This window comes from Haliotis rubra, unplaced genomic scaffold (genome assembly GCF_003918875.1).
Source record: "Haliotis rubra isolate DU_JTF1 unplaced genomic scaffold, ASM391887v1 Scf91, whole genome shotgun sequence".
NCBI lineage: Eukaryota > Metazoa > Mollusca > Gastropoda > Lepetellida > Haliotidae > Haliotis > Haliotis rubra.
Window position 1 is genome coordinate 716660 of NW_025767646.1, and position 19126 is coordinate 735785.

Sequence of the window (19126 nt, forward strand, 5' to 3'; positions counted from 1 at the left end):
TGGAAATGAAGACGGAAGTATGCAACAGCAAAAGAACCCAGTCTTGAAACAATACAAGACTAGCATCAACTCTCTGATATGAAAAAAACAACAAACAAAAGTCAGATATTGGTATGACATAATTTTAAGGTGTCTCGGAGAACGTTTCATTTTCGCTGAAACTGAACAAATGTAGACTTGCTTAAGCTTGGGAGGTTTGTTTTCGTCTATCTGACGCCGCCATTACATAAAATTCCGGCTGTGTTGTATGTTTGTGTTACATGCGCCGTTGATGACGTAGGTGCGTAATCGACTTGCGTTATCTCCAGTGTTTGATAGGTAGATATCCGATCGGCTGTGGATTTCCTGCACTCCTGAAAATGTGGCTATCGTTGTACACAGGGCAACCTCATGCGGAGTAGCCCCTTCCTCTGGTGTGACCTTTAGATATGTTGTGATATGTTAAGTGGACTATTCAGGAAGTGTTTGTGAGACTTTGAAGAAATGTTCCTTCTCGTTAATAACATCAGCTGCGTATGTCACAGTACTCTAAGGCTACGTAATTCACAGTGATGAGGGGCGGTGGGGTAGCCTAGTGGTTAAAACGTTCGCTCCTCACACCGAAGACAGTGGGTATAATGTATGCAGCCTATTTCGGGTGTTCCCCCCTGTGACATTGCTGGAATATTGCTAAAAGCGGCGTAAAACTATACTCAATCTTTACGATTGATACCTGCGATCCTGCAGGGCCTAGATTTTCGAAGCTCTCCTATAGCGCTAAGATAGTCGTAAGTTAATGTTAATGTATGGCACTTGCGCTATCGTAGCGCTACGATAGCTTTGTGAAACGGGTCCCTGGTTCGAATCCAAGATTCGCCCTAATTCAGAGACTCATCCTTTCTGAGTTGCGGTTAGATTTAAAGACGCTTTCGTAAGAACCATGGCAACGGACTACTGAATCAGTACTGATGCCGGATGGTTTTAGTCGTCTTTCCAAATGCCTTTGAAATCGGCCTATAGTTTGACAGACTCAGATTTCATGTATGCTCGCAGCCGGGCTACTGCTTGAGTTGTAACAGTGTGCCGTAAAATAACACTCACTCGCATCTCTGATCTCCGATACTGTTTGAAACAAAGTATCCAAGACAGTATACATGTAGTTGGAGAGTTTTAATGTTCGCATTCAGCTGAAAATGGAGAGCTGATTCTTCCATGTCTCAAAACCAGGATGGAAAAAACTAGGGAAAGGTGAAGAAATATCTTGTCTTTTTTCACATGTGTCGAAAATTCTGGAAATATTAGTGAGTGAGCGAGTTTAGTTTTACGCCACACTCAGCAATATTCCAGCTATATGGCGGCGGTCTGTAAATAATCGTGTCTGACCAGACAATCCAGTGATCAACAGCATGGCCATCGATCTGCGCAATTGGGAACCGATGACTTGTGTCAGCCAATTCAGCGAGCCTGACCACCCGATCCCGTTAGTCGCCTCTCACGACAAGCATGGGTTACTGAAGATCAATATTCTAACCCGGACCTTCACGGGTCTGGAAATATTAAAGTATTGACATTGATCTACTTTTTATTCGTCCAAGATACCACCAATATCTCGTGGACTGTTGAGAAAACACCATGTTCTTCTTGGTGTTCACAATCACTGAAACACACGCAGGACCACAACGGCCTTTCGGCAAGACGCTGCTTTTTTGTTGTGCGCAGTTGGCGCTTCAGAACCAGTGACTGTGGGTTCGAATCCCATCATGTTTCAAGGATTGTCAACACAAGTTTAGGTTTCACCGAATTGGGAAACGTGTGAGACCTACATTTCCTGTTTCTTCCCACATTGTGCTGACGCAGCCTCGGTGTGACTGGAATGCCGTGAAACCCACTCACTTATAGATCTGGCACCAGTGGAAGCAGCTAAAATGGTCAGATCTCTATGCCGTGGAACAGTTACAAGTCAACATGCCATTAGATTATCAATTTGACTTTCTGCATATCACGAGTACGTCAAATTGTCAAAACTAATGTGTAAGTAATACTTTTAAAAAGTGATATTTTAGAAGCAAAAAATAACTTGAACTTATCATTTACAATGCCACAACACAAAATCTTAAGTTTCATTTCAAGAGACAAAGTGTGATAATTCAACTAAACAGGAGGGGCGATAGGGTAGCCTATAGTGGTTAAAGAGTTCGCTCGTCACGTCGAAGACCCGAGTTCGATGCCCCACATGTACAATGTGTGAAGCCCATTTCTGGTGTCCCATGACCGCCGTGATATTGCTAAAAGCGGCGTGAAACTAATCTCTCTCACTCAACTAAAAGGAGTTGTGCAGTTGCAATGTGTGATATATCTGCTTATCTATTCTATTGTTGTCAGTCGACGACACGTTAAAAATGTAGATTTGACACTATCTTTATACTGAAAACCCATACCGCCAACGATATTGCATGTTTTTTGCATGTAGGCAACCTTGATCTATCATCAGTCTGAATATCTGTTTACATTATTCCTGTTGATAAACTGTATTAGCATAGTCTAATACACGTTATCATAATAGTTGCCATAATAAATATTGATAGGCTTTAACATGATTACTCTGCCATGTCAATTGTGAAAATAGATATCCATGGCAGAAATTAATCATATATCATCATGACAATAATTCATATCCAAAAAAACATTGGATGATTAATATAAACTTCTAATAGAGCAATAATATCGTCATATTCGGGTTATCATCAACCGTGTGACCCGTGAAGATCCTGCTTGCCATAAAAGGCGACTATCTTGTCGTAAGAGGCGACTAACGGGATCGGGTGGTCAGTTTCGCTGACTTGGTTGACACATGTCATCGGTTCCCAATTGCGCAGATCGATGCTCATGCTGTTGATGACTGGATTGTCTGGTCCAGACTCGATTATTTACAGACCGCCGCCATATAGCTGGAATATTGCTGAGTGCGGCGTAAAACTAAACTCACTCACTCACTCACTCACTCATCAACCGTGTTGACAACGGTAAATATAAACATTGCATCGCAATAGCACGTGTTGTTGATATAGACAACAATCAACACGCTCCCATCACTGTAACGGGATCACGTATCAGCAGGTTTACAGAATCGATCAGCGTAGAAATCGTGACCAAAATGTTTTGAAATATAAGCCGGTGAATCAGAAATTGCGAAATTCTCGACAAGAGGCCTGTGGGGCTCCCCCCACGTTCCCGCTGATGTTCACCGGCTGACTCACCTCGCGCGACTGTCACCAGGATCAAATCGCTGGCTGTTATAGTCGTCTATAAATAGTAACATTAATCTATTATCATAATATATCCCATGTAAGGCAAATAATACCGGCACTCATCCAATCAGCGCCGAGGATTCCCAGAAGCGACGATTTATCTTATTGGTCAATGAACATTCCTCAGATTCCTTTGGCCTGTAAACGGACTTTTCATTGGCTGCTTTCCTACGTTCACACAACCGTGTATGCAATGGCGAGTGTTTAACGATAGTGTGTGTAGTCTGTAGATCTGTATTGACAGCGGGTTGTGTTGGTCCTGCAAGCTTCATGTCTGACGCGAGGTGACGAAACTTGCCGGTTGCTACTGTTTCAGCCATAGGGCAAAAATGGATGTATTACCAAGTGGGAATATTTTCCGGGAGCTACAAGTCGTCCACGATACGGGTTATTTTAGCTCTCAACCATCACTTGAAGACACTTGGCAACAGGTTGGGACTTGAAACTCGTATTTGTCTGTTACCTTTAATTCATGTACTTGTCTCGATCCGCGTTCGGGATCTGTTTGATATGTCATAACGCCCAGTCATACGAAAGGTCATAAGCCAGATGACATCTCATGGCGACCCGGAACATAATGTTTAATACATCCTGAAGTTGAAATTAGCATGACAGACGTGACTTACATTTTGACAGATCACGCCATATTTAGTCATGAGGGTATAAAAAGTCATGATAACTGTCATTTATCTATCTTGAGTAACATCATGATAAACATCACCCAATTTTTGCATAAATGTTCGACTGATAGTTATGTTTATTAAGCAGATGATCACGAGTGTTCGATATGTGGTAACCTTTTCCTGTCTGTTTTGCACGTGAGAAAATCATATTGCACCCCTTTTTAATTCCTGTATTCCCCAACCTTTAGTTGTTGGTGTATAACATGCCATAAACACAAACAAACAAATTAACATGCATGTGTGTGTTGTAATCAGTAGTGTTATCAACAAGTAGGAAGTGGTGTCAATGTCAATATCTGACAGTGATTGACTGATTTCCGCAGTAACCTCAACAAACACGTGTTTATTTCATAACAAGGACTGTGTTATTTTTAATTTCAAATATAGTTTCACTGTACAAATATCAACCAGGAAGTTTATCAGATACTGATTTTTTTTCATGTTTGGACAGTCACAATTTCAAGTCAAACAACCTTTTTCTCATTATAAATATGACATCACATTTATGACTATGATGTCATTATGTTTATGCATTTTAAGGACTTGATTATATGTGTAGTTAATTTGTCAAAGAATAGTCATTATTGATGATCTCATGTTTCAACATGAGACTGAGTCAGTTGTTGGAAATTGAATATGTAACTGTGAGGTCAGTGACATTGGAATTTCCTACCGATTCTTCTCCTCACATCGTGGTTTTATGACAGAAGTAAAGTGGCAATTCTCTTTAAGTGACATCTTTCATAGGGTCAGCTGAATAACGATAAGCATGACTCATGGCAATATACATGATATACATACCACATGCGAGGCAGTGACAGCTGGGAATATGACCAATGGCAGTGTTATAAGCACCTATATACACCAACCGATTTATTCCTCTTGCTAAGAGAAGGTAGTGTCAGTTTCCTGTTTATAAGCACATTGTTTACAATATATGTTGTACAGTTGCACATTAGAAGGCCTGTAGTTATTATTTGTGCATTTTGGAAAAGAATTGCCATGAATGAGAAATTATTGAATTATTGTGAACCATCAGTATGTACTAAATGGCATTGTACCCTTGAACCTTTCTAATATGATCCTGTTGATATGTTTTATGAGATACTCGTTTCTCATATTTTTATGACAATAGGTGAATTGGAAAGTTTAATAATTCGACAACAACAGGGAAATTGGAATGTTTAATAATTTGACAACAAGAGGGAAATAGAATGTTTAATAATATGATGATCATTTTAAGGACATTCTAATAATTTCATCATGAAATTAAAGGCATTTACATGCTCCATGAATATTATTGTTAGGAAAGTACCAAATGAAGTTTCATTTTCAGATGACTGACACATTATATTCCATAGTACATGATTTTATCGAGAACGCCAGAATCGCACTACACTGAGGGAATGTCAAAGCATGTATGAAAGCTATCTGAATATTCAAGAGTGGCATCGGTAGTGAAACATAAACCCATTCATGACCTACCAAGGTTAAAGGTTACTGTACGATAGATGTCAGGGTCATCTTCAAACAGACAAGCTCTGTCTGGTTAAAAAACGTCCTATATTACCACGGAGCTGTTCTAGTGTATCAGCATACATCATGCCCTGCTGAGCGTACCATGTGCATTACATCTCCCAGCATCCTTCTCCATGCCGCTGCATACACTGTATCTATTGCAGTGGAATGCATGGCTCAGTGGTGCAGTCAGCCCCCCTTACTGCAAGGAACGTTTAACATTGGGATGTATCATCCTGCATGGCAGGTGCCCTTGCAGACTGTGCGCATCCTTCATCAAGGTGTACATTCCTCCCTATCCTCATAGGGGAGGGGGATTAGCCTTGAGCTGGTGGGGATCTAAATTGGCAGATAGGGGTGATGGTATGTGGTGCAAGTGAATTTGCAGTGGATGATTTTGGTAGTAGTTCGTGGAGTGATGAGTTCAGGGGAGAGAACTCATGGGTCAGTTTGGTGTGAGTGAGTGAGTATGGTTTTACACCGCTTTTAGCAATATTCCAGCAATATCACGGCATGGGACACAAGAAATGGGCTTCACACATTGTACCCATGTAGGGATTTTTCTGAAACACTCATGTATATTCATGCTTTATTACAGCGGTCTGGAAAGTCTGGATCAAACAATCCGGTGATTCATATTGTCAGCAATGTTGCATGATATGGTATATAATGAAATTGACAAATGACACCATGACGTTTGATCTACACAGTTAGGATGACTTGGCATTGACCACATATACATGACATTGTCTTGTATGACATGTACCGTTTGCTGGGGACTGTTGAGGTTAGAAAATAACTTACTGTGCTTCGGTATGATGGTATCAATATCAACAATGCTCATTAAGTCCTTCACAGGATTGTCTGGTCCAGACTTGTAGCTACAGATCACTGTCATATAACATGAACATTGCTAAGTGTCGCTTAAACAACAAAGCAGTAAACTTATAAATTAATAACATTAAACTGCAATGGTTTAGTGATATTAGTACCAAGACATTCATAATCCGAAGACTAAAATACAGATTGTGCTTTGAGCTTGTGGATGGATACATCGCTTTATAAATACTCATCATCATTATTATTATTATTATTATTATCACAGCTGTAGCACTATGATAGCTCTGTGGCACTGGGCCCATGTCATGGCGATAACTGACCAACATTGCCGTCACTTTGTAGCACCTGCACCAATGATTGGTATTCATTGACAGTGGAGTGGGTCGACATGTAGGTCTCAGATCATGTCCTGGAGTAGGGCCTCATGACTGATGTATGTTTAGAGCCTGAATAAGGTAATAGAATAATGATGAATGATATAGAAACATGATCAGCTGATGATCACTCCAAACTTTCTCGGGCAGTGGGGTAGCCGAGTGGTTAAAGCATTTGCTTGTCATGCCGAAGACCTGGGTTCGATTCCCCACATGGGTACAATGTGTGAAGCCCATTTCTGGAGTCGCCCACCGTGATATTGCTGGAATATTGCTAAAAGCAGCGTAAAACCAAACTCACTCCAAACTTTCATTCCAAGCAACTATCTAAGATTTGAAAAAGGGGCGTGTGATACCCAGGTCAGCTTGCTGTTTACATACAGTGTATCTGAAAAAAGGTATACACACCACCCGCCTGGCTCCGACTGTACAATGTGCCAATTATACTACCACACTTACCACAGCTGCATGGATGCTGTGCAACAGATAGGTTACACCTCTGCAGCGTGACGCTCTTTACTGTTTGCTTGGCGTCACCATGTTGCAGATATTTCAGTCAGCATACACCATAATTTAGCTTAATCAGAAACCAAACTCTGAAAAATACCTGATTTAAATAGTGCAATACTATACAGACATACTTTATGGATAACAACCTTAGAATCTGTATCGAAAAGTTGCACTCATGCAATTTACAAGTTGTTTTCCATATTTGTCCATGTTGCACTTCCCAACATCTAAAATGCCACTCAAAGAAGTTATTGTAATACTGCCTGAGCCAATGTCCATTTTTAATTGGATTGAGAACAACAGTAGTTTGTGCCTCGTTAGATCCAATTAACACGTGTCTACCTGGCTGATACTGCCTAGTAGTATGCAGGTGATGGAACAGGTGTGTTCTAGCATTAGCACTTCCAACAGGTGTAGGAAGGTGTGAAACAATCACTGCTGGATAGTACGCAGTCTGGATTAGGGTTTTAGAATACTAATCAGACTGTTTGTTTGGGAGGTGATTAATACACTGCTGGCTGTGATATTTGGTGTTATTCAGTAAACAAGCTGGCAATATCTCCTGTGGTGTCTGTATTGGAAGGATGAGGAATGTTGTTAGAATTGATGAAATTGGTTTAAAATATTCATTGTGGTTATCATTGTCAATGGTGAAATATTCATTGTGGTTATCATAATGGTGTGGGTTTGTGAAAGTATTGCTTTAGCCATATGCATAGCAGGACTTCCTCACCGCAGTATATACATTTTGGTTGACTGTTGTTTTCTAGGGACTGTGCCTTTTGAAAATATGTCTTTCAGGCTACAACTGTTTAGTACAAATTATTGTAAATCCATTTTCACACCTTTAACTTAAAAATACAGCACTTTTGGCCTTTATACTGAAAAACTGATTATACTTCCTCCTTACAAGTTTATTAGCTCCACCGGCATGGTTGTTTGAAGTTACTGGGGTAGCCTAGTGGTTAAAGCGTTTGCTCGTCCTGCTGATGACCCGGATTCGATGGGTACAATGTGTGAAGCCCATTTCTGGTGTCCCCCACCATGTTATAGCTGGAATATTGCTAAAAGCTGCGTAAAACCATATTCACTCACTGTTTAAAGTTGCTGCCCTGATAAATGTCAAGTTTGTCAGTGTATTAGTCAAACCATTTTCATTTCAAGGAATTAGTGGGAATTTTATGTCAAACTATGGTATCCTTTTGATTAATTTATAGGATTAAAATGGTATCATCCGTTGGAACCTAAATAGTGCAGAAGTCATCCCACTATCATAGTTCATATAAATATACTCATCTTACAGCCAAGGCCTACATGGAGCACACCTTGGTGTAATGCTAAGTCATCTAGTTATATACAACTATTGATGGGTGGTGTGTGTAGCAATATGACAATCATATATTAAAATGCTGTCCATGAGTTTCACAGTGACTTATTCAACTGACAGCTGTTCTGCTCAAGGTGTTTAAATGTTTCAAAACAGCTGTGAAAACAGCTGGAGCTGTTTGTCCTAAATGCTGTGGTGTTCATGCAATAAGGATGAGAGAGTGATGAATAATTAACACTGGCCATTAACAACCACTGTCTGTGGGATTAAACAAACAATGCAGACAGCGCAGGGGGTAATAATCTTCCCTGTAGATAATCATTTACCACTCAGCAAACAGGTGATGTCCTATTTCACAATGTCAGTGGACCAGCTTTCAACAATAACTGATATTTTCCAGTGGTTTACTCTTTTACATGTTGTATTTGGATGTTGAAGTTGTTAATTGATAAAATATGTTTGGGCATTTTGTTAGTGTTTGTTCATGGATGTATATTTCATTGTTACAATGTTGTACACAATGTCTCTTTCATTGTTATGTTAGTCCACAAGATGTCTATCTTGTAATTACATTGTACATGGTTTCTATTTCATTGTGCAACATTGTATAAGATGTCTATCTCACTGTGACTACCTTGTACAAGAGGCCTATTCCATTGTGACAACGTTGAACATGGTTTCTATTTCATTGTTGCAGCACTACACAAGATGTCTATCTCATTGTTACAACATTGTACAATATGGTACTATATGTCTATTTCACTGTAACTGATGTTAATGTCAGCCATGTCATAGTATGAGATATCATGGGTTTCTTGATAATGAGTGTAAAGGCCACGCCATCTTGTTAATTGTCAAACTGCCACAGGAGTAATTATTCTCTTTTTCCAAATATTCAGAGAGGAAGTATATATGAAAGGATGTCTGAATGTGTGTGATAATTACCATGGTAACGTGCGATGTCTTTGGTTATCTGTCCAAACTCAACAGCAGGGTTGTATGGATGTTGGCATCGTAAGGAGTTCATGACATAGGTTCATTATCTGTTTCATATTTCTGATTGGCATCCTAATTTATGAATTAACCCGAGAACGTGAGCAATTTGTGGGTTTAAAGTTCACTGGAAGGTCGTAGTTGAATGATCGTCTGTCATTTTAGCCATTTGAAGCCCAAATCCAGCCCAATAGGGATTAGTAGTATTGATAAAATGAGAATTATTAAATTATTTATTAAATGCCTTCATCTAAGTGGTTCAGGGTTGTCAGGAACTTCTAGCCATTCAGAGTTCGGTGTTTGGTCTAAATGTCAGTCCCCAGTGACGGTGTTGGTCAGAACTGGACTTCAGCAACCACGTCACATGGGTAGTCATGGAATTGGGTTTAACGTCGTGCTTGAGAATATTTCGCTCATATGACGACGTGCATGCATGTGTATGTGTATGTGTGGCTGCTTGTACTAGCCCAGACTTAGCTGGTTTTATAGTGCTCGCCCACTGAGATACCATGCCGCAGTGAAGCATGAATACCCCACTCAGACACATTATACTGACTCCGAGCCGACCAGTCCTTGTTGTACCCATTAATGCCGAAGCCAGGCAGGGACCAACAAGTACCATATTTTAACGTCTTTTGGTATGACGCGGTCGGGGATCGAACCTGCGACCTTCCGCACTCCGGGTGGACGCTCTAACCACTTCACCATGAAGGCGGTCTACGTCACATGGGAATGGAATCGGGTGGTAATGAGCGTGGTTGATGTCCCTGTATCTCAGATGTGTAGATCAATGCTCATAATGTTAGTAACTGTATATCCGGACTTGATTATCTGGAAACTGTGACCATATTGCTGCTGCAACTGGAAAGGCTAAATATCACTTGTCCACAAGTATAAAAAGGTTCAGAATGAAGACCACTATCAGATTTACACATGAATTAATTTGTTTTAATATTAAATGATGTAGTCTTATGGAATTAAAATTAATTAAAGTGTTGCATGAATATTTCAGAATTTTAATCATTTTTATTATTTTTATCTTGGATTCGTCCTTGTCCTAGACACATGGCACATGTTTTGAGGTGGTATGACAAAACGTAAAAACGAAAGTACGGAGTGAAAAGTACATGAGGGATCGGTGTTTGAGCATGTCTTGATCGTATCCCCACACAGCACAGGGGTAAATAACATGGGCAAAGAACTCGTTGATCCAGCATTAGAAATGTCAATATGGGCATAGGTATAAGATGCCAGTGTCTATGTGCAGTGGCAATGTGTGCAAACAGGAGCACAGCGAATGCGCAATTTGCCTTTGAACTTCCAGCATGCATTAAGAGGTCCCTTGTACCTGCTGAACTTGAAGTTATGAGAACATGATTGTGTTTGATTTGAGGTCATCGGTGCTAGTGCTTCCTGATGCAGGATGTAAATTTCATACAGGCTTACATTTCGTTATAACACGTCAGTAACAACATGCAGTGAAATTCGTCATTTAGGTGGTGGTGTCATGTTATGTTGATTGATAAATGGACTCACAAATCTAGCTAGAAATATTTTAATATTTTTAAAAGACAGGAAATTGTATTAAACTCAAATGTTCCATTTCATGTTAGCTATAGTAATAGTAGGTAACAATATAGTAATAGCTGGTCATTAACTATATACTCTTCAACAAAAGTTAAGACCACCCCAATTGTTTTCAATTAATGTTAAGTTATTTATTAGTTCATATTATGATCCATATTATACTTGGATTCGAGGAAGGAAATAATTTAGCCTAGTGGTTGCAAAGTGTTGGCTAGAATCATTTACAGACGCTGAAGATCCGGTTTGTTTAATCCCCACATGCAATACAATGATATGAAGCGAAACCATTTCTGGTGCCATTAAATTCCATTCAGATGATGCTGGAATATTGCTAAGTTTTTCCAGTACTCTATATTAAAACCAAACTCAGTCTGATGTCATATTCTGGAGCCTTGATTATACTTGAATATTGAATATTGGGGTGGTCCTTAACTTTTTTTGTTGAGTATATTTACAGACTGGTGTCATGTAGCTGGAATAGTGGTGACTTTAATACAAGGATTCCTTCATCGTTTGAAGTGATAGCACCACGTGCTCTTTGTTGATGAGATTAGATATCTTTAAATTAAGGTGTTGAAACAATTAAGCAAAAGATAAAAGGATTTCCTTTCAAACAGGTGAAAACATTACAAAAGCTGATATGGTGGTGATAGCCTCATTATTTGCATCATCCAGCCAATAAAACATGCATCTAATGCCCAAATAATTGCCTTGATCTTGTTAGGCATTGTGAGAAGTTGTACATAACAGCTTGGCTATTTCGCATCTTGACAGTGACACATCGAGCGTCCATTTCTATCTAAAGCACTGTGTTTGTAGGTTTGGAACTGTTTGTTATTTTAATTGTCCAGTGTCACAAAAGCCTAATTTCTCACCCCCCTGAGCTTCTCTCCTGTTTCTTCAAGCCCAACGACCTGACCCCTTGACCTGCAAACAGATAGGAATGAAATAAGCAGTGACAGGTAATTACCCATAATACAATGGGGCAGTTGGTTTCCCTGAAGCAGTGAATGGACAATTCGGTCTTGCACTGCTTGACCAGATTGCTTGACCAGAGAAGAATCACAGGAGCTTGGTCATGATGGTCAGTGAGGTGTGACGGTCCCTGGACCATGGCCAACGACAGGTCAATACTCTGTGATAAACTTATCACAACTTTCTCTCATGGATGAACGGTGATCACTGCCGCCATGCTTCATACTCACAGGTTGTACTTTTACTCGTGTAGACTAACGCTTAGTCTCTGAATGTAGATCATTTTGCAGTCGCGTAGCAAGCCAACTTTTTGTGTAAGCCTGATAGGTTACAAAGCTTTATAGTTAGATAGTATTGAAGGCTTGCCCAACCTTTTTAACAACAATCATGTGTAATCCCAGGCTTTTTTTATAATGTTAGCTACGCCCCTATTTTGATAGAAACAAACAATTCCTTTTAAATTGATAAGGACCCCAGTGAAAAGAGAGGAAATCTAGACTTGCTTCATATAGAGCTTCAGCATTGCAGGGTCAGCCTGAGGGGAAAACAATGAGGGACAGTGAGACAGACTAACTCCTGTGAGGCAGTGTTGCCTGCTGTAGTAATCATTAAAGATTCAAAAGTCTCATAGATTCTCCAGTGAAAGGAAGTATTGATTATTGAGTACTGTAGTCCTCACATGAGAAAACATTGCTTTTCAAAAACTGTTTACTTGCTTCCTGATTAAAACTTAAATATAAAATTAAGACCTATGTCCCAATAGGTTTAGACCATGTCATTGGGAAAATTAACCTATAATTGATTGTCTGAGTCAGTAGTTTAAACAACAAAGTTATACAGGGTCACTAAGATAAGATTGTTCATAGAGACATTCTATTACTGAACAGGCAATATGGTGTACGTACACATAAGTCAGTATGTACATACATGAAGCATTAAGCATGTTTACAGGTGGTCTTCAGTGACCCATGCTTGTCGGTGACAACTGGGGATAGGGTGGTCAAGCTTACTTTGTGAGGCATGTCATCATATTCCTAATGTATGGACAGATGCTTTTGTCGGTCACTGGATTGTCTGGAACTCAGTGGTCATACCCAGTTATTTGCGCTGAAGGGGTCGTTGTCGGCAGAAATGTACGGGTACAACAGATGTGTTTTCTTCATTGGAGTGGAACGGTCGGTCAACGATATATAAGAGCATACACAGCAACGAATATGTCACGGTGCACAATGTACACCACTCGCAATCAGCTGAACGGGAACAACTACATACGGTTTCGGTTTTGGGTTGCGGAATATGGACTCGTCTGTCGTTTAGGGTACCGGGTAAGTTTCTGTAGTTTGTCTTTGTTTAGGGTACATGTCTGTATACAGAAACATACCTAGGGTATATGTAGTGTATACAGAAACATACCTGGTTATTTACAGAAATCTGTGATATAGCTGGATTACAGCTCCTTCAAGGTTAAACAACAAACAAAAAGTAGTAAATATAAGCTGGATTATAGCTCAAACCCCTCAAACCCTCATCCCAACAAAACATACCTGAATAATTTGTAAGTATTTTATTCTAATTCTGTTAATGAACCCAGCAATGAGATGATGTTAATGAAGCACTGAACACTGTATACAAGTTGGATAATGGCCCATTGTATTGAGACATATCATTCTGTGGTCACTTTAAGCCTGGTTGTCAACAATTGTGGTCAGTCGAGCGTGAATTCCCAAGGGCATATCATGGCTACTGATCCATGTTCAATGACCCCTGCAGTCACCATAGATTTGTTATTCATGTTCAAGTGGGCAGTCTTACTGTTAGGGGCCCTGACTATGAATAATCGCTATGATGATACATGTGTGATTTACTGTTGGTGTAGACATACTCAGGTGGTTGAAAGTGACTATGCATGTTTGGGTGTTGATGTTTGAACTACAGTGCCCTTACCATGATTATTGTTCCTCTATTATTCACTAGATGGAATCTTGGGGAACAGTGACAGATACGCTACTCACAAATCTCAAACCTGCAATCAAAAGACAAATTACCATGGGAAACAATGCCATATCTCTCTCTCTCTCTCTCTCTCTCTCTCTCTCTCTCTCTCTCTCTCTCTCTCAGACAGACAGACAGACAGACAGACAGACAGACAGACACACACACACACACACACGGTGACATTAGGTTAAGCTCACTATTCTACAATTATTTTTTGACATTTTTAAAATGTAGACTGCTACGTGAGCTTCAATGCCAATATTTCTACAAAGATACAGACTTGTACTGCCATAGATCCACTGAACATAACATAACAGAAATGTATTGGAAACATTACCCTAATTATAAAACATTGACCTTTGATTATACAAAGACATACCACACAGTAACAGCCCAGATTGACATAGTTTGTTTTTGTTCCATGTCTAAAACCAAATGTCTCTCCACCTTAGATTCTAAAGCCTTTTCCTTCCTGAGCAATGAATAATTGTTTAAAAGTAGAGAATTATGATTGTTTCAATGATTTCTAGAATACATTCCAGCCATAAGGATCCAGTTGTATGAGACTTTAATGCCTGGGTAATGGCGAACAAGTTTTTCCAATTACTCTCAAATTTAACCTTTATCCCAAAATGGCCTTAAATTACCTTGATCTTTTCAGCTAATGCAAAATAATCAAGTTGGTCTTATAAAGTCTGATTAAGAGTCGTAAACCAATCCCCCAGAGTCTTCAAATGATGGATGTCGTAGATACCAGTCTGTAACAGAGGGCTCAAATTGTGCTCTGTGGATCATGTAAAAAAAGCCTCCATGTTTACTTTGCCTTCTGGGAATTCTCCAGTTTCTAAGCCATTCCACTCCATTCATTGTTTGTGGACAGGATTACAGTGTTTGTCTACAGTAGCAACTTTTACAGTGTTACCTGAGGCTGTAATTATTGTGTTTATGTTTGGATAAAGTGTTATGTAAATATTGTTATAATGTACTATTATGTTTATACAGTCTTACAAAGTATCTAGAGTAATGAGATATGAATATTCATCAAGATATCGCATTCCATATTTAGCATGTATTTGGTTGCTTGTTTGAGAAACATATTTGGACCTAAGTTTGTGTTTTGGTAACCATGGTAATGTTTATTTCAGAAACAAGGTATTGATCCTGAATTTAAGTTTGGTGTTTTAATTGTTGTCTATTTTAGAAGTTGATTATGACAGGTGAGTCTGAATTTGGGTCGATGTAGAAATGTCACTTGACATGAACAGAATGTGATGCAGCAAAATTTACTTGTGAAGATCTGGGTTAGAATTGATCTTCAGTCACCCATGCTTGTCGTAAGAGGCAACTAATGAGATCGGATGGTATGGCTTGCTGAATTGGTTGACACATGTCATCGGTTCCCAATTGCGTAGATCAGTGCTCATGCTGTTGATCACTGGATTGTCTGGTCCAGATTTGATTTTTTTACAGACCGCCACCATATGGCTGGAATATTGCTGAGTGCGGCATAAAACAAAACTCACTCACTCACTTCAGCAAAATCTTGTTACATGCAGGGCATTGGTCCTTCTCAAAATTACCATTTTATTATGATGATTATTATCGTTCAGATCAACAAGAGTCACAGTCACAGTGAAGTGACCATGATGGATGGAAGTCCAGCTATAGAACATAGCGTCGCACATGTTGCAATGTGTCCGTGTCAATCATCTGTCAATCACATCTGTGTAAGATGTACACTTGACATATCTTGTACATATCAGTCGGTTTATGGGATAGGTTCAGGGCTTGATCCATGCACAGTGGGGTCAAGTGCTGTGTTTAAACTTGTCGTAGTTAAATTTGTCACCAGTCCAAAACAGGAGTTTGTGTTGAGGTTCTTACTTTCAGTGTCTTCAAAAGAAATACTTTTGTAAGTTACGTCACAACAGGAAACCAAATATTCAGCCTCTGAATACAGCTTACCAACTTACGTGCCTTGTAATTGTACATCTCGGTGTCAAAGGAATGTTGATTTCATGCTAGGAAGCTTGAGGACAAAGTGTTCAAATTCCATGGGGAGATCACTTTCAATAAGATTGCACCTTGAATGATAAGCCGACTTGTGAATTACACATAAATTTCAGAAGCTTGGCACTTTAGGATGAGAATGAAAAGAAAACGTTCAGAAACTTAAACATGAAAAAAACCTTCACATCTTGTGCTAGATTAGATTTCGATTGCGTTTCTTAGAATTGCCAATGAAAGAATGTACACTGGTGTACAAATGTTATACAAATCCACAAAAGATTCAAGGTATTGGATTGCCATTTGGGCTAGTTGGTGGGTTGTTTACACTGCACTCAGCAATATTCCAGCTTTATGGCGGTGGTCTGTAAATAATCGAGTCTGACCAGACAATCCAGTGATCAACATCATGATCATCGATCTACGCAATTTGGATACTATGACATGTGTCAGCCAGGTCAGCGAGCCTGACCACCCGATCCTGTTAGTCACCTCTTATGACAAGCAAGACCAATTCTAACCTGCATCTTCACGGGTCCTTTACCATCTGGGTGACACGGAGGGGAAATATCGCAGCACTTACTAAACGGTTTCTCTGGAAATATTAAAACACAGTGCATCAGCTGACATTTTTGTGATAAGATAAAACAAATATCATGTTACAAGATGTAAATTAACTCTTTGTTTTACCAGTGAATAACATAGGTCACAAAGGTTTCTCAGTTTAGCACGTTTATACATTCTTGTCAGCTTAAGTTAACCTCATTATGATATTATCAATCTCTAATCTTCATCACAGTAAACTGAGATTGAAATGAAATGCCAACATTTTAAAAATGTTTTGAAAATTTAGGGAATTTTGTATCTAACATGGAATTTATCTACTTCTGCCATTGATAACATTTCATGCTCTCATTGATTCACTTGTGAATATAATCGGTAGCAAATATTTGTTCCTTTTGTAATTACTGGGGTGCTGTTTGGTTGGCTGAGCTCTGATAGTAGCACAGCATTCCATGCACATATAATGAGCCCAAGGAATGGCATAATTAGCTATGACAGCATGCGAGAAATGCAAGACACAATCATGGCCTAGTCATAGGGTCACAGTCATGGCCACTGGGAGACATTCAAGAAAATGTATAGATAATTTTCAGATAATGTATAGATAATTTTCAGATTATGTTAATCTTGATTTTGACGATTGAATTCCAAAACGTCTATCTGAGTTCTTATACAGCACTGGCTTTGTTTGATATCAAGCTGTCTTTCTATTTCATAACTATAAGTAATTTCAAAATTCCGACTTCACAGATACTCTTATTGTTTTATCACTACATCACAGGGGATGCTCGTTCAGCATTTGATGTCACTGAATTATGCTGAAGTATTACTAATTGTGGTGTCATTTTACAATTTGTCATTTATTCCACCCCAACTTACTTCCTTGTTTTATTGAGGGCAGCCTAGTGGCGGAAACAATTACGCCAAAGTGATTCAGTGAGTTTAGTTTTACACAGCATTTAGCAATATTCCAGCAATATCACAGTTGGGGGATACCAGAAATGGGCTTCACACATTGTACCCATGTGGGGAATCGAACCCGGGTCTTCGCCGTGATGAGTGAACACTTTCCCCACTAGGCTAACCCATCGCCCCTATTGTGCCAAAGATTCAGGTTCCGATTCCCTAATAGTACAAAGGGTAAAGTCCTTTCAGGGCATCCACTGACAGAAAAACATTTTTGAAAAAAGGACAGCAATATTTAGACTTTCATAAAATTTTCATTAATACATTTGTAAGACTATGGGTCTGTGCGTTCATGAAACAGAAAATACCCAAATTTGTCTTCAGTAGTAATTAGTCAGATGCACTCATTTGTAAATAGTGACAAATGCAATGTCAATTTGCCATTAATTAAATAAATGTAAACAAATCAGAAAATCCTGCATCCATTTTCACAGGTGTTATCGTAATTAGAAACTGTAGGAAGGATCTTAAGCCACTGGAACCAAATCTAATACCGTAATGAAAAGAATGGTCTTCGCATATTGAAACCACAATGTATCTTCTCTGACAAACACGAGTAAAGCTCATTGCTAATGAAGGCAGCATCAGATGGGGCATTGAATATCGCATAAAAGATAAGATGATCATGTCATGTACAGTAAAAGGGCCCTATTTACTGGTGGATATAAAGTGTATCTCGCTGCTCATAAGGAAGTGAAATATTGATTGTGATAATGCACTTCTGGCTGCTACAGGAAACAGGACATAGCTCCTATAGAAGGTCACATCTAGTATTATCACAATAAATCCGGTTTCTGACATTTGACAAAGTGTGTTTTGACTTAAGCTTGTATTCTGCATAAAAAGATAATATTCTGGGTTATGTATTGTTTGTTTTCTTGAGGATAAATGTGTAAGTTGTTTTTATGCTTGAGAATAATGTTTTGAAACTTTTGTTACTTGGTTTTTAATATGCTACCTGTGGTAAATATTCTGAAGTTACCATTTAGTTAAAAACATCTACAGTCATTGCATTTAAGCCATAGACAGATATGGGAAAGTATAATTTGAACTTGAGAATAATAGTATACATTTCCTACATAGTTTTGTATACTTAGGAAGATTGTTAGAAACTATTCTTAAATACAGGTAACGTTACAGGTAAATGTAAGTAAATTGTCCCTGCAGGTATGAGTTAATTACAGACAGTGAAAGTTACTGGTAACTGGAGTGGTGACCACATTGGGTGATGACAGGTAACTAGCTTGAGTTAATTACAGGTAGCTACAGTTAATTACAGGTGTGTTACTAAGAAACTGGGATTACAAAGATGGTAGTACTTTTGTTACCTGTGGGATCACTGGCTTTGAATGTAATAAGGACAATAGCTGACATTAGTAGGGAGAGGGTTGGGGGTGGGGAGGGATGGATGGTGGGAAGGGCGTGAGATTGGATGGAGGGCGGCAGGGAGGGTGGAGAGAGGGGTGGGTGGGTTTGTTAAGGTAAAGGGTATGTAGAAAT

At 39.2% G+C, this 19126-nt stretch overlaps 1 protein-coding gene across 1 annotated transcript in view; it reads left to right on the forward strand.

The window, feature by feature from the left end:
* The first annotated feature begins 3459 nt into the window (after positions 1–3459).
* Positions 3460–19126, forward strand: part of LOC124264106 (Krueppel-like factor 6) — a 35331-nt gene continuing 19664 nt past the window's right edge. The window contains exon 1 of the mRNA XM_046698832.1: positions 3460–3718. Within this exon, the coding sequence (XP_046554788.1) occupies positions 3617–3718 (102 nt within the window). The 5' untranslated portion in view covers positions 3460–3616. The remainder of the gene's footprint in view (positions 3719–19126) is intronic.